Source organism: Lepidochelys kempii, chromosome 12 (genome assembly GCF_965140265.1).
Source record: "Lepidochelys kempii isolate rLepKem1 chromosome 12, rLepKem1.hap2, whole genome shotgun sequence".
NCBI classification, from domain to species: Eukaryota; Metazoa; Chordata; order Testudines; family Cheloniidae; genus Lepidochelys; species Lepidochelys kempii.
In genome coordinates, this window is record NC_133267.1 from 40078862 (window position 1) to 40105672 (window position 26811).

General features: G+C 60.6%; 1 protein-coding gene across 8 annotated transcripts; it reads right to left on the bottom strand.

Annotated features, from left to right (window-relative positions):
- Nucleotides 1-835: 835 nt before the first annotated feature.
- VPS9D1 (VPS9 domain containing 1) lies at nucleotides 836-26736 on the bottom strand. 8 transcript variants are annotated; one of them, XM_073308278.1, is made up of 15 exons: nucleotides 26382-26736; nucleotides 24559-24628; nucleotides 22718-22810; nucleotides 21900-22056; nucleotides 20648-20759; nucleotides 19639-19701; nucleotides 18899-18951; nucleotides 17911-18103; nucleotides 17302-17387; nucleotides 16388-16863; nucleotides 15418-15547; nucleotides 14439-14647; nucleotides 13623-13707; nucleotides 8738-8842; nucleotides 836-4410 (listed from the first exon to the last, which is right to left on the bottom strand). In XM_073308278.1, exons 3-15 carry the CDS (start codon nucleotides 22794-22796, stop codon nucleotides 4317-4319), a joined length of 1842 nt encoding a protein of 613 aa, XP_073164379.1. In that variant the 5' UTR covers nucleotides 22797-22810; nucleotides 24559-24628; nucleotides 26382-26736; the 3' UTR covers nucleotides 836-4316. The 8 variants fall into 8 exon arrangements, with proteins under 8 accessions (XP_073164379.1, XP_073164377.1, XP_073164374.1 ...); XM_073308276.1 differs by lacking the exon at nucleotides 26382-26736 and adding an exon at nucleotides 25502-25692 and having other exon boundaries at nucleotides 17911-17998; XM_073308273.1 differs by lacking the exon at nucleotides 26382-26736 and adding an exon at nucleotides 25502-25692.
- Between the last annotated feature and the right edge of the window lie 75 nt (nucleotides 26737-26811).

The following is a 26811-nucleotide window of genomic DNA, read 5'->3' on the forward strand; positions in this document are numbered from 1 at the left end:
TCCTGTCAATGGCTAAGCTCAGCTTTGACTCTTGCTAAGCTACTTGCCTCTAACATCCTGCAGCAGCGAGTTCCATGGGTCACATGGAAAAAGATGTCCTTGTATGCTGCACTCCCTGTTCGCATCACTGAGTTACAGCACAGGGCAACTGAGAGCCCGGCTGGCTGGCTCCTCGCCGGACAGACCCCAGGCCTGTTGCCTTCTCTCCCCACCTCGGCTCTTTGCAGACAAGGCAACCAAAGCCAGGCAGAGGACTCCAGGCGAGGCTATAGAATGCTGCATGATGACACTGTAGCCACCACCCTGTTAGTCTCTAGCCTCTTCCTAGCACAGACCATCAGCCAGCCCCAAGGCTTCGCTGCTCACCATCAGAGACAGGCGGCAGCTTCGCCTCCCCATGCCCAGCCCCGCCACGAGCTCGGTCCTCCCACCGCTGCCAAGACAGGGACGCTCTTGTCCCATCTCTCCCAGGGAGTTCTCAACACACCTCTGCCTGCACCTGGCAAGCGAGCGCCCCCTCCTCTCCCTGGGTCATGCAGCTGCAGGCGTCTCTTCCGCCACCCAGGGCGGCTGCTAAAGGGAACGGGGTACCAGCCTGAGTGCCCAGAGCCTGCCACGTCCTCTTGCTACAGGACCACGAGCTTCCACAACTGCCCCACCAACACCACAGCTAAAGGGGGACAGGGGCTTTAGCTTCCCAGGCCCACTCCATCCTTTGCTTCTCCAGGGCAGCTCCCAAGGGTCAGTCAGGATGGAGCTGGGGCTGCAGCTCCCTCCTCACTTCTGATTTCACGCCCTGGAACCCAGGCGAGAGGAACCAGCCCAGACACACCAGGGGGGAGCAACCACATTTATTACGCTACAATCCCTCCACCGCAGGAAGATGCTACAGTAAAACAAAGCAGCCTTGAAAGAGAGAGAGAGTGGAGCAGTGAATGGCAGGGACAGAAAACACCCTGCTGCACACACAGCCTAGCCCCCAACCAGCCACCTGCTCAGCCTTCAATGGCTAGAGCAGGTGGCTTCGAAACAGAAGAAATCTCTTGCGGCAGCCCAAACACCATGCTGGGTGGAGGTTCCCCCTGCATGCAAGAGGGCGTCAGGCAGCTCCCATTGTTTCCTGCCTTCCCACATAGGGAAGCTGCCAGAGGAGCACAGGTCAGCCATTGCTCCAGCTGAGCATGGTGCAAAGGCCCCAGCTGACTGAGCGTGGCCCCAGCTCTCCCCCCGCCCAAGAAGCCCAGGGCTCTATGAAGGGAAACAGCTGCGCCAGTCCTACCAGCCAGCCCAGTGATTGGAACAAGATGGCTCCCAAGACACACTTGGGGGCGGGGAGGGGGGTGATCATGGCTCAGACGCTCTCATGTGAGCACCTGGGAGTCCAGGCCCCAGGAGCTGCGGAGCGGATTCCTGGAGTGAAGCAGATCGGCCCCCGCTGGGGTAACTGGACCCACACGGTGAGCTCAGCTGTGACAAGTGCACGAGTTCTAAGCTCTCACAATCACCTAGAACAGGTGGTGGTGGGAAAAGGCGCAATGGGAGACAGAAGGGCCGAGTCAGTCTAACCAAGAGGCCTATTGCTGTAACTCAAGGATCATGTTAAGATCATGCCTGGTGAACGAGACACGTGGAACCAGAAATCAGGGAACCAAAATTGGTGTGTAGGAAACTCGGCCCAACTGGCAGACAGAATAATGAGGGGATGGGCTATGCTGTCCACCACCTCCTGGGGCTCCTTAAAGACACATTGGGGAGAAAAATTATCAACCTAAACGAGCTTCACCATCACGGCTGCCACCCCGTCTCCTGGGATCCCGGGCATTTGTCAAACTAATCCAGAGAGACACCCTGACCAGGCCAGGCCAGAGACAGGGACCCAGATAACGTCAAAGCCTGGGCCAGGTCAACCCCCACCTGGGACGTGAGCATTCATCTCCTGCCCACCCCCGCCCACTGGGGTCCTTTTGCTTCCCCACCTTATTTCTTCTCTTTCCTCTCTCTCCTTTCCCCTCAGCCTGGCTTAGCTGACCCAGACTGTATATTCTGCCACACCACTGGGAGCCCAGAGGCAGCTACAAGCAGTGCCCCGCCCAGCCTGATGCTGGAACGAGTTTGCCGGAGCTGTGCAGCCTGTATGCCATACCAATGTGTTCCCACCAGCGAGGTTATCAGAAGTCAGCATGGGAGACAGAAGTTGCATTGTCTCTTTGCTGTTCCTTCCCCTCCCCTTGTGCATGCTCGTCTGGTCTTGTCTCCTTAAGAAACAGAACAGGAACAGCAGCAAGGAGGGCTGCACCCAGCTCAGCTCACTCCTTTCCCCAGCTCTGGCAGCTAAAAGCTCTCCAGGGACAGCAAACAGGGGATGTTGTTAACACTTTCCAGGGCAAGGCTTTATCTGCTTTTCCTTGTCTTGTCTCTGTAACACAAGGTCAGAAGGATTTTCAGTGGTGTTTGCCATGGTGTGAAGCAGGCCAAGGTCTCCATATACCAGGGGTGGACAAACTTTTTGGCCCAAGGGCCACATCTGGGTATGGAAATTGTATGGCGGGCCATGAATGCTCACAAAATTGGGGGTTGGGTGCAGGATCCAGCTGGGGGTGTGGGTGCTGGGGTAGGGCCAGAAATGAGTTTGGGGTGCAGGAGGGGGCTCCAGGCTGGGACAGGGGGTTGGGTCACGGAAGGGGGTCAAGGGTGCAGGCTGTGGGTGGCGCTTACCTCAAGCAGCTCCCAGAAGCAGTGTCATGTCCCCCCTCCGGCTCCTATGTAGAGGCGCAGCCAGGCGGTGCCACCACCCTGCCTCCAATCTCCCTGAAGGGGAGCCAGAAGGGGGCTGGCATGGCACGGACCGTCCGACACTGCTCCTGGGTGACACACCAGGTTCTCCACTCACCTCCCCATTCACAGGCACCATGGCCAGCTCAGCCGCCCGCCTCAGGGAGGATCTCAAGTAACTCCAGAAAATCCAGTAGTTTTTCATCAGCAGGGATTTTGCCCTGTGATCAGTAGCATTTAAAGCTCCAGCCAAAACGAGCCCAGCATCTGAGGCAGGGGAAATCGCTGCCCTGCAGCCCTAGCTCTCCATGGACACAGCACTCCCCAGCCTGGGGGGTAGCGGTGCCATATCCTTGCCCCTCAAGCCGCTGACTGGTCAGAACTGAGCAGCCGTGCACGGAGAACACACACAGGGGTTCTGCCCAACTCTCCTCTAGGGGCTGGAACATGCTGCCCCCCACCCCCGACACACACTAGCCTCAGGCTCCACGGCCGATCGGTGTGCACAGACGCTAGCTCTGCCTCGGCTGGCGCGTCCAGGAGGAATCGGACTCCAGTACGGGCCCCAGAGGGCTCCTCGGGCAGCAGCTGAGCTGTGGGGTGTCACAACCGCTCGCTCGCTCTCTCTCTCTCACACATTAAATACACAGTTCAAACGCGGGTGCAGCCCAGGGGGCGGGTGAGCAGACCCTACCGCTGCAGCCGCGAGGAGCTTGGTGCCGGCACCACGGTGGCAATGTCCCTTAGACTGAGGACGAAACCGCCCAGGCTGGACGCTGCAGCACCCAGGAAGTAGCTGGCTCCAGGCAGCACCCAGGGACCCTGCAGTGGCCGCACAGGGCACGAACAGGCAGAAGAGCAAATTTCGAGCCGAGGGGGTCACAGAGCTGGGACCTGTCCCAGGCCTTCCCTCACCAACAGCCAACACTCACTCTGGCCAGGCAGCTGCTGGAGGCTACAAAACGGGCCAGGTCTGGTGGCCCCCAAGGAGACCCTGTGCTCAGCTCAAAGCCCTCCCTAGATTCAGCAAGGGCAGCTGTCCGGGCCGAGAGCTCCCCACTTGGGGGATGGGACCCTGGGACAGTAACTGCCCCCTGCAGGCCCCCTCCCCGCCCCTGTACTCTGTGCTCCAGGGGGAGGCTGGAGGAAGCCCTGCACAAAAGCAGCAAAGAGGCTCCTAAAAAGCATCAATACAGGCCCGAGCAGCAGCAGTTACCGGTCGAATCCCGTCAGCAGCCCGTGGGCCGTTCTCCTCTCGCTCTGTAGTGGTTACAGTTAGCATGACGGGTGCAGAGCAACCCAAGCAGCAACCCCGGGTCCACTGCCACCCCAAAACATTGCACAGAACATGCCCTACCCTTCACAGCAGGCAGGACAAGGGGGGTAGGGAAGGGGGGAATGTCTGGTCCTTCCTCTTCAAGTCGGGCCCCTTGGCCCCATGTCGCGTCTCTGGAAGACATGTGTCCATTGCATCTCCCAGCCGAGGAGGGGTTTGAGTGATCAGGGCAGGGCCCATCTGCTCAGCAGGCGGATGCAAAGCCTCATTACTTCACCAGGACTCCCCCGTGCAAGGACTCCACATAGGACAGAGCACTCTGCAGGGACGTCAGGCAGTAACCCTCCTCGCCGATGAGGTACCTGGCATGGAAACAAGAGAGATCAGGGCACCCCAAAAGCCGCAGGAAGGGATTTCAATCAGTAGCATGACCCACCTTGGAGAGAGCCCCACCCCATCTCCTAGTGGGGCACGCACCACCCACCTGGTCCTGCAGGCACAGCTCTGACCCCTTTCCACTGCGAGCACTAAGCCTCCACGGCATGCACTCGCCATGCCCCAGAGCGATCACCCCGTCCCACCCATGGGCACAGAGGCAGCAACTTGTCCAAGGCCACCGCAGAGGGTAAGCTTAGCCCTCCCCTCTCTTTCCCAGACCGCTGGCCTCCACACTATCCCGGTGGCGAGTGCTCTGGGTTAACAGCCAAGCAGGGGATACAGCAAATACAGGGTTCTGTTTGAAAAATAAACCCATTTAAAATTAAATCTGAAATCGACAACCTATGTTAAGGCCTCCAGTTATTATCATCTGTTACAATCATTTACATTAAATGGAATATGAAGCAATACGTGTCTGCTGCCCAGTTTTAAAGAAAGTCAAAGCCCTGAACTGGAGGAAGTCCCTGGCTAAGCTCCTGGAGCCTGACTTTGTGGAAGGGCTAAACCAGCTTTTGACAGCAGCAGCTTCTTCTGCAGATGCAGAGAGAATATTGTGTTTATGTCAGTTTATTCAACTCGTTCAGTTCAGTGACTAGCTCATTCAAAGTTAAGAAACCAGCCGGGATTGAAAAAGCAGGAAAGCTTGTTTTCCTCTTCCGTTCTCTGAAAAATAGCAGGTGTGAGAGGATGCGATCTACTAGTTCTATCATCCTAGAAGGAAACAATCTCTTCAGTTTACTAGCTGCAGACAATACTTCCTTTGTGTATCAAATCAGTTAGTGTGAAATGCAAAACATGGTTTGATCAACTTTTCAAATAACTTTTCTTATGTCTCCAGAACGGTTATGGAAGTTCTACTAAATTTTAAAAAATTTAAATGCAGGTTTTGTAATTGGATTTTTAATTGAATTTGAATTTCTATCCAAACAGAACTGGACACAAATCACAAGTAAAATATTAATCATCCAGTAAATCAGAAATGTATCACTCACCATTTCCTAACAATGAAAAATCTCAATGAATGCAAGTTAAGCTACATAAGTGCTTAGATAAATGTTTCTACATACAGTGCATTCTCCTGATTAGCAAAAAGCAGTACCAAATTTAGCATAAAGGCTATATTTAATTGCAAATCAGCATGTTTCAATGGTTACCAACCAATGAGAATCAACCTTTCTTTAGGAAAATAACTAAAAGTACAGATACAAATCATGATTAAAATCGATGATTTAAATAAATTCTCCCTGAGAGTAGAGCGCTCCCCACGGAAGGGCCAGGCCTCTTCCCGCCCACAGGGAATCCTGCGAAGTCAGAGGGTTCTGGAAGGATGGGAACCCTGAATCCCAAATGGCTCAGTGGGGGCACATCGCTGGAACACTCCCAAGGAGGCATCTTCAGCCACCTTTGGATGCAGCCCTGCCAGGGGTCAGTGCCCCACATCCTTCCGAGCTGTGTCCTCTGAGCCCACCAATTCCCCCTTCGACTGCCAGGGCCTGCTCTTCCCAACCCCTTCTGCACATGACAAGCCCAACAGCTGCTGCCAAAGGACCGGGGGGACCGGTGAGAGCATCAGAGAGATTAAAGCCCCTCTATTCTGCAGCCCCTTTAATTGCAAGGCCCTGTCCCGAGGAGCCGGTTTGACTGGAGCCAACAGGATCACAAGGATGGCTCAGTAGGAACAGGCAAGAGCTTCTGCCGTGGCGAGGCGGCCTGCCTGGAACCCTGACCGTGCAGAGCCAGAGCCTGCTGGGTTATCGCTCAGTGCCTGGGCAGTGGGACGTGCAAAGGAGTGAGGAGGACACGCTGCATACAGAAATCCCCTGCTCTGCTTTCCTGGGGCCACCAACAGCGTGGTTCCCTCCCTCCCCTGCCATGCTGAGAAAGCACTGTTAACTCCTTGGGGCCTGGGGTCCCCCTGCCACTCCCCACCAAGGACATGGCCCAATTGGGGCCCTCCGGGATCTCAGCATGCAGGGAACAGAGCTGCAGGGGAGGGATTGAAAATCTGATCTGCAGGTAGAAGGGGGAGGGGGATTCGCAGGGGTGGCACAGACGTCAGGTCTCAGCCCTGTGAAAGCAGCAGTGCAGAAGGACTCTTCCAGCAGCAGCTCTAGGGCGGGGACCAGCCACCTCCTCTGCTGAGTTCCCTCTCAAATACATCCCAGGCTGCCCCATGCTTGTCTCAGCTGCCTGGCCTGTACCATCAGGGCTCAGCTGGGCCCTGCCAGCTGCAGTCGGGCTGCCCACCTTGCCCAGACACTCATGCCTTGCTCAGACATGTTACACATCAGGGCGCGGCAGCAGACTGCTGGCTCAGCTCAGCCGTGGAAAGCAGGCGTGAACGGGGAGTAGGGGGTGGTTTGCACAGAGTTTGCCATATTTCTACAGGGGTCTCTAAAGCCTCTGGAGTGCGCTTCCTTTGCGACTGGCACGGGCAGGGTCACTGCTCCTCTCTCCTCGCCATGGGGATTCCTGAGGGGATGCGCAGTTGGAGGGAGCCTCACCCACACAAGCAGCTCCCCAAACCACTCAGCGCAGCTGCAAGGTGGCAGGGCAGGTCCAGCCTCCCAGACTTCGGAGACTCCCCTCTTCAGTGGTGCCAGCAGGGGCGGCTCCCAAACTGGAGCAGCGCTGAAGCCTACGTAGGAGGCAGGTCACCACTCTTCTAGGAGGAAGGGGGACCGATGGGCTTAGGGTGTACTTTCTCCAGTACTTACAGGGCTCCCTGCACTACAGGTGGGGAATGGAGGCCCTGAGGGTTATGGCACTCACCCGTGGTCACCTAAGAGTCTGTGGCAGGGGTCAGAACTGCACCCACATCTGCTGAGTCCCAGCCCAGTGCCTTACCCACAAGGGCACCGTAGCTGTGCCCTGGGGCAGGCTCGGCCTAGGGAGCCCGGGCAGCAGAGACGCAGTCTAAGCAATTTGAGGTTCTAGGCACTCAAATCTCAGGCTAAGAAGGAAGCGCAGGGCACTGCAAGGTGAAGGAACACCTGGGTGTTGCAGGACGAGATGCTGTCGAGTACCCAGCACCAGCGGATGCTGTGGGAAAGGAACCAGAGCCTGGACGGAGCACAAAGCCTGTGCTGGGAGCTGCCACTAAAGAGCCCCTGGCTAGAGCTGGTGCAAAGTTACCCACTGGAAAGTGCCAATTTCATGGAACCAAAACATTCTGCAGGAAATTCCATTCCAACAGCCAGCTTTCTGCGGACGCCATGAAGGCAGCCCACCTGCCCAGGCTCCCTTCCTCCCCATGCTCCTGGCTCTGCGGCAGCTCCCGAGGGAGCACAGCATACGGGCCACGGAGCCAGGGACAGAAATCTCTGAAAAGCTCCATTTTGGTGCTTCCAAACCAGACTCTATTTGGATGGGTCTGTCCCGCAGAGAATCTCACACCCAGCACCTCGCTCCAATCTGGAACCAGCACTTTCTCCGAAAGGTGAAATATTCACAGGATGGAAGCTGCGGTTCCAGGACAGCTCTTCCCACAGCAACGTGGCCCCAGCACCCAGCCCAGTCCCTATGTCTCAGTTCTCCCTGCAGCTTCACATTGAAGGGCAGGCGAGAGCTAGATCTGGTCCTGTGTTGTGATGGGTTCTGCCCCCCTGCCGGAGGGAAGCGATTGCGACATAGCTGAACGGCCGGGTCCCTTAGAGCGTAGCTGGAAGGGTGCTCGAGAGGGGTGATAGGCTGTCATCACTGCCCAGGGAGAAGAGGCCACTGGCCCCAAACACACAATATGGCTCTGCTCCCCAGTTCTTAGCACCAGGCAGTGGCTGCTGCTGGGAACGGGACACTGGGGGATCCAACGGGTGGTGAAGCCTACAGCAAATCTCCAGGGGCCTTGCTGGGAATAAGCACCAAGGGAAAGGCAAAGCAGCGCAGGAGAGGGGAATTGTGGGTGGTGCCCTGCTCTGGTTAGCGTCCCGGCTGAAGGAGTGGAGTTGGGGAAGGGCAGGAAGTATCTGCTGCAAGGTTCCCAAAGACCATAACCTTCCCATATCAGCACTCTCCACCCACCCCCGCTCCGGTGCCAGCCCTTTCCCAGCTGCCACAGGAAGAGGGCCAGCTCACCCACTCACTGGCCTATCACCTACTGGGATGGGGCACAGAGCAGCCAGGGCTTTAACTCCCCGGAAACGCAGAGTCGGCTTTATTTAGTCCGGAATGGGTGGCGCACAGAGCCAGCAGTGCCAAAGGAACCGAGGCAGCAGGAGGAATTCCCACCCCATCCCCCCTTCCCGTCCCTACCCTTCGTGGATAAACTCCTCCAGCGCCGCACACTCTGCGACCAGCTGGGGGAGGTCACTCTTCAGCACCACGTAGGACAGGATGGGCAAGAGGTCGTCGGCACCACTGTAGGGGGCACAGGTCGCAGGTCAGCATCAAGTTAGTCTCCCAAAGGAGCTGACACCCCCCCACCCCGGCAGGTCCTTCTCCGGCTGGCGGAGGGTTTGCCACAGTGCCTTTGCCATCGACTGCAGGCGGATCATCAGCGAACAAGGCATTTCCAGGTGAAGCAGGGGGCCTGCTGGGAGCCTGTGTGCTGCAGTTGGTCACCGTCAGGAGAGGGGAGCCTGGCCAAGGGGCAGCAGGACAGGGAAGGTAACTTACCAACTCTAATGGGTAACAGGATTTTCCCACAGGAGATCCAGACCCAGAGCACTGACTTCAGAAGTGAAGGACGGGAGCAGCGTGGCCCGGCAGAGGCCTGGGTTCTGTGCCGGCCTCTGCCAACAGCCCTCTGTGTGACTGCAGGACGTCACCACCTTCTCCGTGCCTCATTTTCCCTATCTGGGGAGACTATTTACCTTCCTCCCAGAGGTGCTGCGAGAGGCGCTGGGTTGCCAAGTGCTTTGCAATCCCCAGGAGGGAGGGGCCAGAGAAGGACAACACGAGATTCAGCCTCCCCAAGCACCAACACTGCCAGCCCGGCCGGAAACCACACCAGCCGGGTTTTCTGTTCCATGCGGCATCGCCAGCAGAGACTCAGAACGCAGGGGCAGAAAGGAGCCCAGCAGAAACCCGAGCAGGCAGGACAGAGGCGTAGGTGCTGGAACGAGGGGGACGGCTGCACCCCTGGCTTGATGTGGTTTCCATCATATCCAGGGTTTCGTCTGGTTCAATGGCTCTCAGGACCCGCACTGTACACACGGTTCCAGCCCCACTGGACAGAGGGGATGCTTGGAGAGCACAGATCAGCTGGGCCAAAGGGCCCCTTCCCAGTGCAGCCCATGCCTGTCACTTTAAAGCAGCAGTCAGTACCCAGGTTAGCGAGGGCTAAGCAGCAAGACCACAAGGGGCGTCCCTGCAGATACTGGGCAGCTGTAATTACGTTGAACCATCGGTTCCTGTCAGGCCGGACAGTGGCTGATCTGTGGTGAATGCCGCAGGTGCAGCTGGCATGCTCACTAGGTGTGAAGGCCCCGGCTTCGTGAATCACCAGGGCTTGGCTGGCAGCAGTGACACATGCCGTGGGTAACTGCCAGCAGACTCCATTCCCCCCAGCACTCACCGCTCTGCTGTACGCCACCCCGGGACGGTGAGTCAGTGTGACACGGGAACAGGGAACGCTCCTGCTTTCAAACTGCACTTCAAAAACCCCTCTCCACTGGTGCAAAAACTTCAACTGGAGTTAAGTGGCCAAGGGAAAAGGGATGGCTCTGAACTTCACCCCTTTGTAGAGGGGGAGTGTCTGGGACTGGCCGAAGAGGGGTCACTGCACCTGACTTGGGAGCACAGGTATGGGCAGGGCCTAGGACTAGATGCTGCAGGGCTGGAATGGCACCATGCGGGCGCTCATGGGGCAGCAGGGCAGGACTGAGGGGCGCTGGCCAAGAGGAGAGGGGACCCAGGGCTGGAATGGCAGGAAGTGCTGCCGGCCGGACAAGGGGCTGGGCAGAGCACACCTAGCAAGCGTATGCTGACACCTGCGGCTCTCCCGTTCAGAGACTCTCCGACAAGCACGGACGCCCGCTCTCAGATGCGGACGCCAGCCCTGGGCAGGGATTTGCTCGTCCCCCCAGGCAGCCTTCACTGCCCCTACCCCAAACACTGAGCTGGAAGGGAGCCGAGCCGGGGCAGGGCAGAGCGAGCCCAGGCCTTACCTGCAGCCCTGGGAGTCTTGCGGAGAGCGGGGGGCGAGTGGGGGGGGGTTTGCAAGCCCCACAGTGAGTCTCCCAGCTCCTAGAGGCTACAGTGCAGGGCCCGGGGGGGAGGGGCAGGAGCACCGCCCAATGTACAGTGCTGGGGGTTCAGGGGGGCAGACATCCCCAGCCAACAAGGGATTAATGAACAGCAAAAGCTGATCACCCTGGCTAGGGTCCCTGGGTCCTGCTGGGCACGGGCAGCAATAATCAGGATCGGTCACTGACAAGCCATCCTGGGGAGGAGCCCTGCCAGCTTCCATCAGGGAGCCCAACAGCCAGAGCCAGCAGGAGACACAGAACAGCCTCCAGGGTCAGAGCCAACACCAGCTAGCTGTGAGGACACGGAGGGCCAGAACCAGGCCGTGGGGGAACACGGAGGGCTGGAACCAGGTGTGACTGTAGCAGAGAGGCCTGGGGAGGGGGGGGGGGGGGGCGTGAAACCAGAAGAAAGGCACAGGCAGGGAAAACGAACTCCTTGCCCCACAGCACCGGGCCAGCTCAGCGCAGCACGACGATGCACGCAGGCCCCTGAAGGGGCTTCAGGATCATTCGTCTCCTAAGACGACGGACGCAGGAGGATCCCCCAAGAAGCCAGGATGGACAGCAACCACAGGCATAGGGTGGAACACGGGGAATGAGAGGGGCAAGGCAGCTGCCCAGGGCTCCAGCAACCACAGCCCAGCAGGAAGGGTCTCCTGCGGTATCAGCCGCCAGGGTTTTGTACCACGGGAAAGGGGGTGTGGGTGTGAAGGCAGAAGCTGCAACATGAAGCAGGAGGGTGCCACCTACCGGCTGCCCTGGGAAAGGATGCAGCACGGCCATGACGGCTTGGACGAGAAGCTTTGGGCCGGCTGGTAGGGTGACCAGATGAAGAGAAGAAAATATCGGGACACGTGGGGGAAGCAAAACAGAAACAAACACAGCCGGAGTTGACGAAGCCAAAGCCGCAATATCCAACCGTTTTATCGGGACGTCTGGTCACCCTACCAGCTGGGCTCAGGGCGCACACGCCTGGCTGCTTTGCAGAGCTCCCTGCTGCCTCGCCTAGCTGGCCCTGGGCGTTTCCATGTGCAGTCCCCAGCCCAGTGCAGCTGAGAACCAGGCCTGGCCTGTCTCTCACTTCTGCTACTTCCTGAAGAGCTGTGGGGGCAAGCAGGGGAGGCCGCAGGCCCTCAAGTTACAGCAGGTCTCTGCCGTTTGGCCCAGCCTCAGGAGCTCGCGGGGAGGTGTCTGAACATCCGTTCTATTCATCTCTGTGGGATTGAAAACGAAGCCCAGAGCCCACTGCGCATTTTGCTGACTCGAGGAGTTCAGCTTCCAGGTCCCGCAGCCCCACACAGCAAGGGTTACATTCCAGCCGTCCCCAGGGGCAGAGGTTTAAATGCATCCCGGGGTACCCCACAGCAGGAGACTCTCCCCCTCCCAGCAGCAGTGCCAGGACCCTGCTCTGCGGACTCTGCCGAGGGGGACCCTCGCCCCAGAGGGCCCTTGCTCATGTGCAGCACAGGGGGCTGGAAAGCTGGCTTTTCCTCTCCCCACTGAAACTGGAGGGCCAGCTTTTTAAGCACAGGCTGGACAAACACCTGTCTGGGAAGGTTTAGGGACGTGTGGCCCTGCCTCAGCGTGGTAGGCTGGCCTAGATAACCTCTCCAGCTCCCTTCCAGCCCGACGCCTCTCTGCTGGCTGCTCTCACAGCGGGGAGCGGAAAGGGACAGAGCCGTCGCTGGGCAGGGTGGTCTGTGCCACACGCCAGCAGGCTGCCAGCTTTCCGAGGGCAGCACTTCCCGGTGGGCCCACACAACGGTGACAGCCTGGCAAGCGGAGCCGAACAGGAACACGGGCTGGGGATGGCCAGAGGGAGCTGGGGACGGGTGAGGCAGCACAGAGCAGGACCAGCCGGGCCAAGCCGCAGCAGGGCAGCGGCTGAGAGCGACACTGGCTGGTGCACGTTTTACACGACCAGCGAACTAAGGAGGGAAAACAGCCCAGCAGTAAGTGCAGGGAGTCTCCTCCCCACCTCTGGGTGCTGCAGCGGGTGGGTTCAGCCCCGCACAGCCGGCACCTCAGCCTGGCGTTCCTCGCTCCCCCTCACTTCATGGGGAGAGGTCCCAGTCCAAACTCGGAGCAGAAGCTGCAGCTATTCCTGCCTCCCCCCCTCCCCGCCCCTCTCGAACAAGGCAGCCGAGTCACAGCCTGTCTCCCTCCTTCCGTTTCAATGCCTTTGACAGACCTGGCGCCCTCCTCCTCCCGAGAGCTACAACTGGAGTGAGCCGCTGGTCCCCACGTCCGCGCCTTGCTGGGACTCAGATCCCTGCTCTCACTCCCTGTCTCCCGCTGGCTGGCTAAGTCCAAGTGACAGATTCAAAGCTCGCTAATTGCCAGCCCTGGCCCCAGTGAGTCCCTGCCACAGACCGAGCTCCTCGCTCTGCCTGGGATCAGCAGGAGAAGCCGCGTGGGGCGGGAGGCGCTGCCGGAAACTATCCGTCAAGGCCCAGCCCTGCTAAAGCTGCAGCTAGACCACGGACGCCTGGCTGACAGGCAGGATCTGACTTCACACAGAGCAGTCCCGGTGCAGCCCAGAGACAAGACTGAGCCACAGGGAACCTGCCCTCCAACGGGGCAGTGGGCCACAGAATCAGGTTAGCCCGGCAGCAAGGGAGCAGCAACCCCCAGGCCGGCCCAGAAGAGAGTAACACCCCCAAAGCAGCTCACCAACAGCTATCTCCTGCAGGCAGGGGCCTGGGCTCGTCACTTGTTGGAGGAGTGTCTGGTGTGAACCCACCAGGCTCCTCCAGCCCTGGGGGTGCACAGAGCTCTGGGGCTTGGACTGGGCGTGCTCAAGTGTTGCAGCTGCCCCCCAACTCCTCTCCATTGATGCTAGATTCTACTGCCCTGCCGCCCCCCGCCTTCCCCTCCAGCTGGGCTCAATGCCCTACTACCATGTGTCCATCTCTGGTGTGTCCCCCTGGGAGCCAGGCTGTACTCACATGGCTGCGGACCCGGGCTGGGGCCAGCTTTCCCGGGCAGTGCAGTACTCCTCGGCACACTCGCAGATGACACGAAGGGCTCGTACTGCAAGTTGCAAACCACAGAGCTTTAGTGACAACATGCACGGGGGAAGGGGGCAGGGGGGCTGCCTGCATCCAAAGGCCCCCCAGGCTTGTACTGCAGCAGGAAGTGGGGATGGCAAAGCAGCTTCCTTGGGCCATGCTGGGGCCAAGAGCAGACCCTGGGATCCAGGTATCTACCCGCCCTTTGCATTTGCACCAGGGTTCGATCGATCAGCTGCCCACATCTCTTCCCAACCCTGGCGAAGAGAGGACGGCTACTGTATGGGGTCTCGAGAGCCCAAGTCTTCACACACACTGTCTCACGGTAACTTCCCCTCCTGCTCCCCACCGTGCGGGCTGGCCCGGTCGCCATCACAGCTCGTTCCCGGACTCTCCTAAGTACTTCGATGGCACCAGCATCCGAGCACCTGGCAACCTCAAACGGATTTCCCCTCCCCTCCCTGTGCCATTACCCCCATGGCAGAGATGTGGAGAATCTGTGGCAGAGCAAGGAACTGAACACGGGTCTCCTCTCTACCATCCCTGTGGCAACTCCAGCCATTGCTGCCACAGGGGTCACCACTAGGGAAGGAGTCCACGTCTTTCTTGTTTCTTTGAGGGTCATTTTGCAGACAGAAATGAGGAGCAGCCGATATCGTGTAACCAAACAGCTCTCCGCTCCTCCCAGCGAGCGGCATGAGTCCCACTAGACAGGTGCCCCCGCCTGCACCCCAGAGAAAGAGCGAACCTCACCAATGCACTCCAGCTTCCTCTGCGGGCAGCTCTCCAGAAGGATCAGCCCCAGCTCCTGCACCGCCGTGCTGTAAGGGTAGGAACCTGCGGTGTGGCCCTTGCTGTCCTGGGGGAAGAGGTTAGCGGAGACTCCTATTTCCGAAGGGGGCATGTTCCTGTGGCGCTCCATGCTCCTGGACAGGGCCACCTCCCGGGCCTGGTAGACCCTCCTGCAGGGTGCAGAGCAGAGAGGAGGTGGAGAGCACGGCAGGATGCTCTCTTCCCAGAGTCCTGCTAAATCCCGCCCACGTGCCCTGCTGGGAACTTCCCGGCCATGGGGCTGGGGAGCCTACGTGTTGGGTTCTTCCTGCCCTACACTAGCCTGGTGCCTCCCCACACCAGCCAGGCCCCACAATGGCACTGCCTTCCCTGGGGCCCGCAGCGGAGGCCACACACACGCTGACTGCCCCACTCACACGGGAGCCAGGGATTAACAGGCATGGGCTAGAAAACCAGGCGCATCTGACCTCTGCCCAGCCAAGGGCTGCCCTGGTACCGCTAGGAGCCTGCGGGCTGCTCTGAATTCAGACAGGGAGGGAAGAGACTGCAGCCAACCTGACCCTGGATACAGGCGCAACGCCTGCCAGGAGCACTGGGCCCCGCGCGCCGCGCTCCATGTCGATGCACGGAGACGGGTTCAAACCCCACGGCCGGCCACCTGCTCCCTGCAGCAACGGACGCTGTCCGTGGGAAAGGGATCAGCAGCCCCACCAGAGCCACCACTGGCCTTTCCACGTCTCTGCATGTGGAGCGGCACAAGCCCCGAGTATTCGGTCTGGAGAACTGGACTCTCCCCAGCAGACACCTCGCAGGTGGGTAAAGCCTTGGGCCTTGACTCCCACAATGAGCATCCCTTTCCATGCCCCGCACTCTCTGCCATCCCAGTGCCCCAGGCCGGCAGAGCCCTGGGCAAGGCCGGAGAGCAGGGGAGCTGCGGTACCTGTAGAGGGCTAGCAGGGGGGCCCAGAGAGGCGAGAAGAAGGCTTCCTCAATGCGCGCCAGGCACTGGTCCTTGGAGGAGGCAGTGTTCAGGCCCTCAAAAGCCAGCAGGGCCAGGGAGAGCAGCCTGTCTGGGGAGGAAGTGTTACAGGCAGCATGCTGGGTCAGGATCTCCAAGCACTGCTGGGACCCTGGGAAAGGGAGCTCAGGCCGCAGTACGGGGAAAGAGGCTGGCCATGGACCACCAAGCCATCGCTGTCCTGAAGGCGCTGACAGGGCGAGTGGGGCGGGGCCCCCGGCAATGCACGCTGCGTCTGCATGCGTTCGTCACGGAGAAGCAACACCGTGCCACTTGCCCTGCCCAGGATAGATCCAGGAGCCTGCAACAATCCGACCTGGGAAGGGCAGGGGCAGGGGAGCAGGAAGCAAACGCGTCAGAGCGGACCAAGGAGGCGGTTTTCTGGCTCCCAGTCCTACCAGCATGACAGCAGCGGCTCCCAGGAGCCCACCACCGCAGGTGCCAGAGACGCTAGGAGAGCCCTGTACAACTGCCTCACTCGCTGGGCCTCCTCCACGCCCCATGTGGAGGAGGGCCGGGCAGCCCATGCCACCCTCTGCGGAGCGTCCGAAGGGGACTCTGTCCAGCTGAGAACCAAGGAGGAGCCCCACAGCGGGGGCACAGGCAGGCCACCCTTGGAGCAGATTTCCAACGTCCTCACCCTCCCGACAGGCTCCAGCCCTGAGCATGGAGCAGGGCAGAGCGTTGCATGTTGGGACATAGCACAGGCCGTTAGGTCTATGGGCGATGGGCCTGCACTGACCGCGAGGGTACACTGACCGGGGCCTGCACTTTGGGCTGTCCTCGTGGCTGTGGCATTACTCTCCCTCCCCCAGGACAAAGCCCTGGAACAATCCGCACTCCCCTCCTCGGATACCCAGACCCCTCCCACCACTCCCCACACGCCCCTCACCCACTGAGTTGTGAATGTCCTTCACGATGGCTTTCAGCTGCTCCTGCAGAGAGGCCTTCTTCTCAGCTGGGGCCTGGGGCTCCGCTGGGGGGCCAGTGGGCCAGCTCTCGGGCGCTGCCAGGAACCGTTCCAGGTCCTCAAAGGAGCTCTCTCTGTCGGCCAGGCGGGCAGCCGTCCCTTCCTGCAGGCTGCTCTCTGTTGCCAGGTCCTCGCTCAGGGGCGCCGTGGACAGGCTGTGTTGCAAGTTCACCTTGTTCTCCTGGACGGAGGCCATGCAGTACAGACTCTGGGAGGACCTCAGTTTCCGGCCCCCAGGTGCTGGGGTTAACAGTCCCTCAGCATCCAGCGAGAGGGAGGAGAAGCCCCTGGAAGCGGTGCTCAGGTCAGCGAGGTTCTGGCTCACAATGGGGTAGAGCCTGCTGTAGATCGCATGCTGGAGCTTCGTCAACAGCTGGGGAATGGGGTGCTCGGGGAAGCTGGAAGCAAAGGGCAGATGCTCAAGACAGGGAGGGGAGAGGAGCCAGGCCTTACCTGGGGTGCGCTCGAGGCCGTCCCATGGGGATCTGCTGTCACCTGGGAAGCACCGGGCGGCCAGGACAACGGGAGCTGCTGACCCACGTGGCTGGGAGCACTGCCCCATGCCAGGTTCACCGGGAGCCCACCGCGCCTCCCTCCAGGGGCGGAGTTCTGTGGCCAAGCGCGCTGTACCCCCAGGCAAGCCCCCCCGTCACTGTCTGGGCAGCTGCCCCCTCTGCTGGGGCTGGGAGAGCCAAGGAGCAACTCGGCAGGACACAGCACCCAGCCCAGGCATGTTCTGGGCCAGCCGGCACCCCCCAGCACAGAGCCCCCATCACCCTGGCCGGGAGAGGGCAGGGGGCCCTTCGGCCCACATCAGCTCTCCCCCTAGCCGCTACCTGAGGAGGTGGGAGATGAGGCCGGACACCAGAGAGAGATCTGTCGGGTTCTTCTTCAGCTTGGCTTTCCAGAGCTTTGGCCACTCCTGGGAGGGGGACAGCAGCAGAGAGCAGCTGAGGCTGCGGCTCCCACCGGGGGAGCCCTGGACAAGGCCACCCAAAAGACAACTGACCCCTCCCACCCAGCAAAGCTCCCAGCGCTCCCCACCCCTCTCAGCAAGGCCACGGCCCCCCCAGCACGCGGTACCTCCTGGTTCCTGAGCTGGCCCTGGCCAGAAAGGCACTGCTGCCCAGACGCAGTCAAACAGCAGGGAGGGCCTGTGCCCTCTCGACTGCTGGAGCCAAGCCGCAGCGCCACTCCTCTCCTGCCGCCACGGCCACGGAGACCAGAACGCCTGCATCGGGGCTGGGCACTTTCTGTAACCCCCACCACAGCCTGGCCTCGCTGGGGCTAGCTCCCAGCTCCCTGTCCCCTTCCGGCAGCCCCCGGCAGACGGCTTGAGAGCCAGCAGGCAGGCAGGCCGGCCTCCCACACTTCAGGGTCCAGCGGCTCCTGGGACAGCGACCGGCCAGAGCCACTTCCCAGGGCCCTGCCGCACCAGTACTCACATGATCCTGCTCGTACTCCAGGATGGCAGCATAGAGCACCCTCTGCTCCTGCTCCTCGGGGGTGAGGGCGATGTTGCTGGAGAACCTCCTGCCCAAGAGAGACCACATGGCAGGCTGAGAGACCCGCTGCTGCCTTTCCATCTGGAGCCAGGGCTGGGTGCCGCCCAGGTGGGCAGACTGCAGGGTGCCAACTCTAGAAATACCCACAGCAGACACCTCAAGAGCCCAGCCAGCTCCGGCCACGGTGCAGGGACCCATCCAAATTGGAACAGGCGTCTGGAAACAGGGCTGCTCACTCGCGGAGCTGCACCCGAAGGCTGGCCCAAACAGCGCTCTCAGCGAGGAAGGGAAAGGGGCACAGGGAGGTCACAGGTGGCATGTTGCAAGCAGGCCAAAAGTTTGGGAACTGACCTGAACGCCAGCCGGGGCTGAGCACCAGCATACGCTGCCAGGCCAGAGGTATGTTAGCGGCATGGTCGCCTACCTTTGAGCTGGGAGGGGGACAGGCACAAGTGGGGGGGGTGTGCGGGCACACGCAAGAGCATCTCTGACTCTACGTCAGCTCTGCTCGCTCTACGGCACAGGAGTAGCTGGCACTAGCTGGGAACCCAAACGAGACAGGGCTGGAGACCTCGACTAGAGCGCTGGGAAGGACTCAGAAGGCAGCCCTGCAGACTCTCACCCCTCTCCCAGAGCCCTGCTCCCATTGGAGGGAGCTACGAGATGGGCGAGCACGTGGGGTAATGACATGCAAACGAGCATACCCATAATCCCTCTCTCCAGCACTGCCACAAACAAGTAGCCTTTCCTCCCCGAGTCCCTGGGGCTGGCTGAGGGGAGCCAGAGGGGGGGAGTTCTCCCCAGCAGGGGGGTCATTTAACCAACAGAAGCTTTGCTGTTTCCGTTCCTCACCCACCACAGCTGGGTCTCCCGCCCCGGGAAAGGCCCCTGGACAAGGGGCCCTTCCCCAAACCCCGGCCTTGCTCACCTGTTGGCAGCTTCCTGCAGCCGCAGCCTGCGCTCCTCCATCTTCCTCTGAAGCTGGGGCACGGCCGAGTCAAGGCTCCACAGTTGTGTCTCCACCCACCCGCTGCCACGCACAGGGGCAGGGCTAGTCCCGAACCTACCGGCCAGGCGCAGCTTGGCACAGCCAGCTTCAGAGGCACACGCCTCTGGCTGGGGGCTCAACAGAGCGCGTGAGCAGAGGCCATCAAAGCAAACGTCACCCCGCAGTCAGCGCCTGGCAGAACCCGGAGCCCCTTGAGGCAGGGCCAGGGGCCCACCGACACCATAGTGCAGCCCTGCATGGAGAGCGGGGAGGCATGGCTGCTTCTCCGTGACCGGGCTGAGAGGGGGCCCCGGGGGAATCCAGCAGCCCTGGCTGGGACACACTGCAGACACCCCTCCTGCTTAACAGCTCGATCCGCCGTTCGCAGAGTCAATCCAATCTCACTATGGCATTAGTGCTGCTGGGTTTACCTCTAAGAGGCGCCATCTCCCAGCCTTTCCCCTGGGAGTCAGACCAGGTGGTGACCCTCTGCGCCAGGAGATGAATTTCTCCTCCCCCTGCCCCCCAGGCAGCAAACGCTCTAGACCTGCTAACCCAACTCTTCCCTGGAAGAGAGCATGAGCCTGTGCCCCTGCCCCTGCTGTTCTCGATAATAAAATAGCACCATGGCTCTGTGCTTGGGGAGCCGTGCTGCTGCCGGGGCAGGATGGGAAAGATACCGTCTCCTCCCGGGCTTTGGCAATCACCAGGTTCTCCATCATCTGCCGCTGAAGGGTCAGCGTCTGCAAGGCAAAGACAGGCCTCACTGGCACTCCCTCAAGCCCGCTGTGACCGCTACCTTGTTGGAACGTCAGCCCTGCGCACGAGTGAAGGGGGATAGAGCATGGGCCGGGCCATCCGTCACATGCAGCGTGCTCAGAAAGGAACTGGCTGCACCCCAGAAATGCCCAAACTTTTGCACATGCTCCCAGAGCCCGATGCAGCTCCTGGATGGCTGGGAGTTGCAGGGCACTCTGGGTAAGGACATGCAAACAAGAGCACCTGGTGGTACAGGGCCCAGGGCCATGCAGCTGGCTGGGCAGGCCCCTCTTCAGGGCCAAGGGGCTGTGGCAGCGACTTGGAAACCAAGCTCATTTACATGCCACTACCCAGAATGCTCTGAGGCAGCAGCAACTGCAGGCTATTCCAAAGCAGGTGGGGCAGGGAGGGTGGGGGGAATGTCCTCTGGTTTTACCCCCCATTATGTCTGGGCTCCGCTGATCCATGATCCCCTTGCAGCCCCCCCGTTTCAGCACTCTGACAGCAGGGCATTGTAGGTGGCAGGGGAACCCCCTGGGCCATCCCCGCACTGGGGAGCCTGGTTTCTTGAAGAAGCAGCCATCCCAGCTGTGCTCTCCAGCAGCTCACACCCACCCTCCCACAGCTAAGACTGACCCAGAGCCATGTTGTTGAATGTGGCTCTCCCGATGCCCCAGCTGGAGAAGCCTGGCTGCCACGCAGCAGGGACTGGTACACCAGAGATCTGGGCCCCAGCACTCTGCTCTCACAGAGCCTCCGGCTGGCGTTTGTACCCATTCCACTTAGGGGAAGCCCCTGGGGAAAGCACAGAGGATGTGCCATGAAAGAACTGCCTGTTCCATGCTTCATGCTGGGAGGCTTCCTGTGGAGCCTGGCTGGGCTCCAGCCTCCCCCACCATTCCTTGCCCGCGCCAGGCGGTCTCCACTTGCCAGGGAAGTCTTCTGCACAGCCTGGCTGGGGTTCAGCCGTGCCACCCGGGCCTCGTAAGCAGCTCTCAGCTTCTGGTTCTGCAGCGATGCCTCCTCCAGCGGGGTGAGCTCCCTGGGAGGACACAAGAGCTGCGAAATTACTTGCCCTGGCCCCGCACTGAGCGTGAGACCTGGATCAGCCCTGCCCAGAATCATAGAATCATAGAATATCAGGGTTGGAAGGGACCCCAGAAGGTCATCTAGTCCAACCCCCTGCTCGAAGCAGGACCAATTCCCAGTTAAATCATCCCAGCCAGGGCTTTGTCAAGCCTGACCTTAAAAACCTCTAAGGAAGGAGATTCTACCACCTCCCTAGGTAACGCATTCCAGTGTTTCACCACCCTCTTAGTGAAAAAGTTTTTCCTAATATCCAATCTAAACCTCCCCCACTGCAACTTGAGACCATTACTCCTCGTTCTGTCATCTGCTACCATTGAGAACAGTCTAGAGCCATCCTCTTTGGAACCCCCTTTCAGGTAGTTGAAAGCAGATCAAGAGACTGCTGCATGAGACAATCCCGGGTCTCTCTTCACCCATGTTCTGACCCAACCTGGACAGGCTCAAAGGCCACACAATTCTTCCCTTCCTCACCTGGCGCAGCAGCACCCTGCACCGGGAACCTCCACGTTCTCTTCCACCAAGGAGGAAACTACTCCCCTGGCAGGAGGGGCTCATGGAACGAAACCCCATCTCCCAAGCCCCCGCCTGAGGTCCTGCCCCTCAGCATCACAGCCGGGCTCCACGCAGGCAGCTGGAATCTGGTGGCTCAGCGTGGGCAGAATGGCATGTACCAAAGAACTCCCCCTGCCAAGCTGCCTCAGGCCTGAATATCTGGGAGCCTTGACCTCTGAGGGGGGCTGCTAGAAAACCAGCACCCAGATCCTCCTTGGAGGCAAGACACAAAACTGGGGGAGCCCAGAGCTCTTTGGGGACATCCCGGGCATGGCCTGGAGGTCTCGGCAGGCAGCATCCAATTCCTTGGCCTCAGGAATGGCTGAGCTATGCAGCCGCCACCTGCTAGCCTGAAGCAGGAACACAGGGAGAGGAGAGGAGAGGAGAGGACCGGACCTCCCTGCTTGGGCCAAGCCAGCACTATGGCACATGGTTACACTGGGAAGAGATGGCTCTTCGCCCACACACAGCCCCCACAGCCTGCAGCCCCTGGAGGGCTGGGGAGATTCCACGCAACGTTCCCCAGCTCCACCTCACTTACTTTTTAGTGCCCTGAGCTTTGGTGATCTGCAGCTTCTGGAAGATCTCCGGGGGGAGGAAGGGAGACAGCTTCCCCCCCTCATCTGAGAAGACCCTGCGGTGCCTAGAGATGGGAGCAGGGCTGGGGCCTCTCTCGTGGGCTGCTGGCTTCACCTTCCCTGGGGTTGGGGGAAGATGTGGGTCAAAGCAGGTGTTTTGTTTAGAAGTTACTACAAGTAGTGAAGGCTGGCAGGAAAAGCCGGGGCTGCTGAGTGCCTGGGAGCAGCAGGGCCAGGAAAGCCAGCCCCAGCTGCTTTGTGCACCCAGAGGTCTCCAGAATGGGCACCTGAACAGGACACTGGCAGGGATTTGCTGCCCTGCTGCCTCCCGGGTCTCTGGGGTCAGCACCAGAGGCAAGGAAAGCAGGCAATGCTGCATTCCTGCTGGAAGCCAGCACCAGTCTCCCCTCCCTGGGGACTCTGCCTCCAAAGGCTCCCAACTCCTGCTGTGGGGGGAGGGGGAGAATCAATGAAACCCACCCTCTCCCTCCGCCACTACAGATCCAGGTCAGCCACCTCCTGCTGCCACTCCCCTGACCTTGGCAGACCTACCCACTCTCCCTGGGGGTGGGGGCCCAGCAGGCTAGCCTGGGCCATCCCATTCACCCTGGGTCAATAGCCCATGTGGTGGCTCTGCAACCACGTGTGTCTGCCGGAGAGAGACTGGCCCCAGCTCCCAGAGGTGACAGGCAGGTGCTTTGTGCCCCAAGCAACCTCCTTCCCCAGAGCTCAGCCCAGCAGGCCATGTCCCGTCTCCACCCTGAGGCCAGGGGCAACTCACCAAGCACAGCGGTGCTGGACTTGGCTCGCTCCAAGCACTGCTCAGCGAGCTTCAGCATCTTTGGGGTGTCGGGTGTCATGGCATCGCTCCCACCTGGCACAGGCAAGGGGTGGGGTCAGTGGGTTTCCTTTCCCAGACAGGAAGGTGCTGGAGCGAGTTTGACCCACCCAGGCCTCCAACCAGCATCAGCTCTCTTTTCCCCATGGGCTGCTTTGTGTTATAACCAACAGGCAGAGAGAGCTTGTCCTCTGCCCCACCCTCCTTGGCCAGCTGGGACACAGGGCCTGCCGCAAGGGGAAGTGTTCCCTGAGCACTGCAGCCTGCCTGTCTCCAGGGCCTTCTAAGGCAAGAGACTTTCCAAGCTGGGACCCTCCACACGACGTGGCGCGGCCTCCAGAGGCCCCCACCAGTGCCACCAAACAGGGCCCCAGAGGATTCTGGGTCCAGCAAACTGCAAGAGGTACCCAGGGAGGCCGCACCCTTTCCTGGCTGCAGAGTGCCCCAGTGCTCTGCTGACAGACTCGGCAGGTATAGTGGAACCTGAGAGTTACGAAATGACCGGTTAACCACACCCCTCACTTGGAACTGGACGTATGGAGTCAGATAGCAGAGGCACATAAAAGCAAACACTGTACAGAACAGTATAGTGTTCAACAGAAACTACTAAAAATAAAGGGAAAGTTTAAAAAAAGATTTGACAGGGTAAGGAAACTGTTTCTGTGCTTCTTTCATTTAAAAGCAGCATTCTTCTTCTGCCTAGTAAAGTTTCAAATCTGTATTAAGTCAAGGTTCAGTTGTAAATTTTTGGAACCACCACCATAATGTTTTGTTCAGAGTTATAAACATTTCAGAGTCACGGCTAGCCTCCATCCCCGAGGGGTTTGTTACTCTGGGGTTCTACTGGATTTGCTGATCCACTCGTCCAGACTGCGGCTATGTGAAGACTGAATATGGTTATATAATCATAGAATATTAAGGATGGAAGAGACCTCAGGAGGTCATCTAGTCCAACCCCCTGCTCAAAGCAGGACCAACACCAACTAAATCATCCCAAGACCAACACCAACTAAATTATCTGTGTTTCCGGCACAGAGGCAGCCAACAAGGTGAAGCTGTTCCTCATTCCTTTAGTCCTTGGCACATACACGCAGTCAGACGGTGCATAAACCGGCTGCACTACACAGGGCCTGCCTGAAAGCCCAGAACTCCACAGCGGGCCCAGGGGACAGGTGTCAGGCCATGAAGGAAAATGAATGTTTCAGGGCTGTGAAGCCTTCGGAGAGTGAAGGAAAAGCAGTCCAGTGTCTGCTTTTCACCAGGGAAGTGGCAAGTCTGGTGGTTAGTGCTGGAAAGTTTTGCTAGACACTGCTTGCTAGTGGGAATCTTGAGGGTCCGCAGTTCCCTTCCACCAAGGGATGCTGCTGCGTGCATGTGGGTAGAGAGCAACACTGCCAGGCACGTGACTGTACATCGTCCGCTGCCCACCCCCACACAATCCCGGCCACCTTCCAGGTGGCTGGAGGAATGAGGCAGCTGTGACTGGAGCGTGGAGACAGCTACTCCGTGCCAGAGAGCTGTCCCAGCCTGGCTGTATTTCTTTAGGGAGGTGTACAGAACTCACACAGCTCACTTGTACAGTCATTAAATTGTGGGTTAAACCACAGAGCCCCACCCCTGCTGAAGCAGACTCCCAGGCTGGGGGTTCTCATTACAGCTTTTAATCTCTGGAGGCTCCGTCCAAATATCAGGCGAGTGCCTCCAAGGGGGTAACTAGGCAGTGACCCACCCTTCGGAGGATGGGAGAGAACAGCGTTTTAGCCAGAGGCAAAGCCGTTTTGTACCTTTCGCTGCTTCCTCCAGCAGGGCCTGGGAAATGTAGCTAATGCTCTTCAGGTACTCCACGTAGGCCTCCTATCGACCAGAAGGGACAGAGAAGGCGGGGCTCAGGAGCAGCTGGTTCTACTAAATTCACCTGTACCAAGCACCATCCGCCCACCCATTCACCCAGAAATCAGAGCCACAGAACCTGCAGGCCTGACCCACTGTGCAGCCGACCCCCCAGCTGAAGCGCATCAAAGGAACCCAGAGAGTGCAGGGGGGGCCTCTTTTGGGAGAAAGGCTGGGGGAGGTGGTGGGTCCCCACACGCCAGTCTCACAGGGTTCTGTACAGCGCCAGCACTGTGGAATCTAAGGGTTCACTCCCCCCGGTTCCGAGAGCCCCTTGCGTGGTCACGTCTTACACCAGCCCCCCGGCGCTAGGAGCACGCCGCGTCCTGCAGCAGGCACCCGAGAGAAGCGGAGACGCAGACCCTGTCATCCATCCACACGCCCTGTACAGGCCAACACAGAGACCGGACAGCGAGTGCCCACGGGCAGGCCCGGGCAGGCCCCAGACCTGGGCGCAGGGTCTGCTCCCAGGAGAGGCCTTGGCAATTCTGCACCCCCCGCCTAGCAAGAGGTCACCAGCTAAGGGCTGTTGTAGGAACCTGGGGCCCTGCCCTGCCCCTCCCGGCTGCCAACACAACCAGGCCCGGGCGCCCCCCCGGGCGGCAGGGAAAGCCCCGCCCAGCCCCCGGTGCAATCACGGGTGGGAAGAGCCCCGCGCTGTGTCGTGGGCCCCGCCCCCCAGCCCGGACACGGGGGGGCCGTGGACCAGCACCGCCCCCCCAGGGCCCGCGAGGCCGCCCCCAGCCGCGTGCCAGCGCTGGGCACAAGGCCGCCCCCACGCGGGACACAGCGGGGCCCACGCGCGGGACACGGGGGGCGCCGCCCAGCCCCGCTCACCCGCGGCCGGTTCCCGGTGTCCAGCTCGATCGCCGCGGCCGCCAGCTTCATGGCGCTTTGCAGCGGCTTCACCGCCCCGTCCCCGCCGGCGGCCATGGCGGGCCGGGGCCGGGCCGGGCCCCTCTGCGCTCGGAGCCCGCGGGGCCGGGGCCGGGGCTGAGCCGCAGCTGCAAGCAGCGACCATGCTGCTACTGCGCATGCTCAGTGACGCCTCCCGCCAGGCTCGCCCGGCCGGGAGGGGGCTCGTGGCGGCCGGGCTGGTCTGTGCAGCGCCGGGCACCTTTGCGGGGCAGCTAGCGCTGAGCGGCCGGGCTGGAGCCCGGCCGGTCCGGAGCCCGGCCGGTCCGAGCTGTGCCAGGGCTGGCCCCTCAGGGGACCCGCCCCCCCCCGGCTTTCCCTGGGGAGCCGTCTAGGTCGCCCGACCGGCGGGGCTGGGGCTTCCCTTTCCCCTGAGCCCGCGGCGGCTACCCAGACTGCACCGTGCGGCCGTGTCCGAGCACCCCACAGACCCCCGTGGGCTTATCCGTGCAGCCCTCCTCCGCCCCCTTGGGTAGTGACCGATCAGGAGCCCCGTTCCGCAAGAGGGGAAACCGAGGCACGGATCCGTGGAAGGACTCGCCCACGTTCAGGAGTCTGCAGCAGAGCCAGGACAAGAAGCCCAGTACCCACACACCAGACCAAAAAGCTTTTTGTTAGTTCAAAGACCATCCGAAAAACTATTATTAAATCCACCCCCCTCCTTTGGTTCTTTGCAAGAGCGTGCTGGGCACCCCGGACAAACACGGGGAGCTGGTCCCTGCCTCAGGGCGTGGACAGACCCCGGGGGCCCGGTCAGGGGTCCGGACTGTCCGGAGGCAGGCGGGTAAAAGGCTCCGTCCACCTTTCCAGAAGCGCCCAGGCGGAAGGGAGGCTCCGGGCCCGCGGCGGCAGCTGGTAACCCGGAGGAAGGGGCTGTACAGGGGCGAGGGCGGGCTCAGCGGAACGCCCCTCCACGCAGGACACGCCAGCCGGTTGCGGGGAGGGAGAACTCAGCCGCGGGCGGAAGGGTCGGCTCAGGTCTCCGAGTCCAAGGCGGGCCAGAGCCCAGCGCGCGGTGGGCGCCCCCCGGCCACAGCACCCGCCAGCTCAAACCGCTGCCCCGCGGGGGCCGTGCGTGGGGCCAATCCCGCAGGATCCACCTTGTCGTGGGCGGAAATCCCTCGCCCTCGGGGTGGCCGAGATAAGCGACCGAATGCGGCGGCCGCCCCCTGGAGCCGCCCCCCCCCCGGCTGGCGGCACGAGGACGCGTGGGGCGGGGCTCGGCTGCGCTC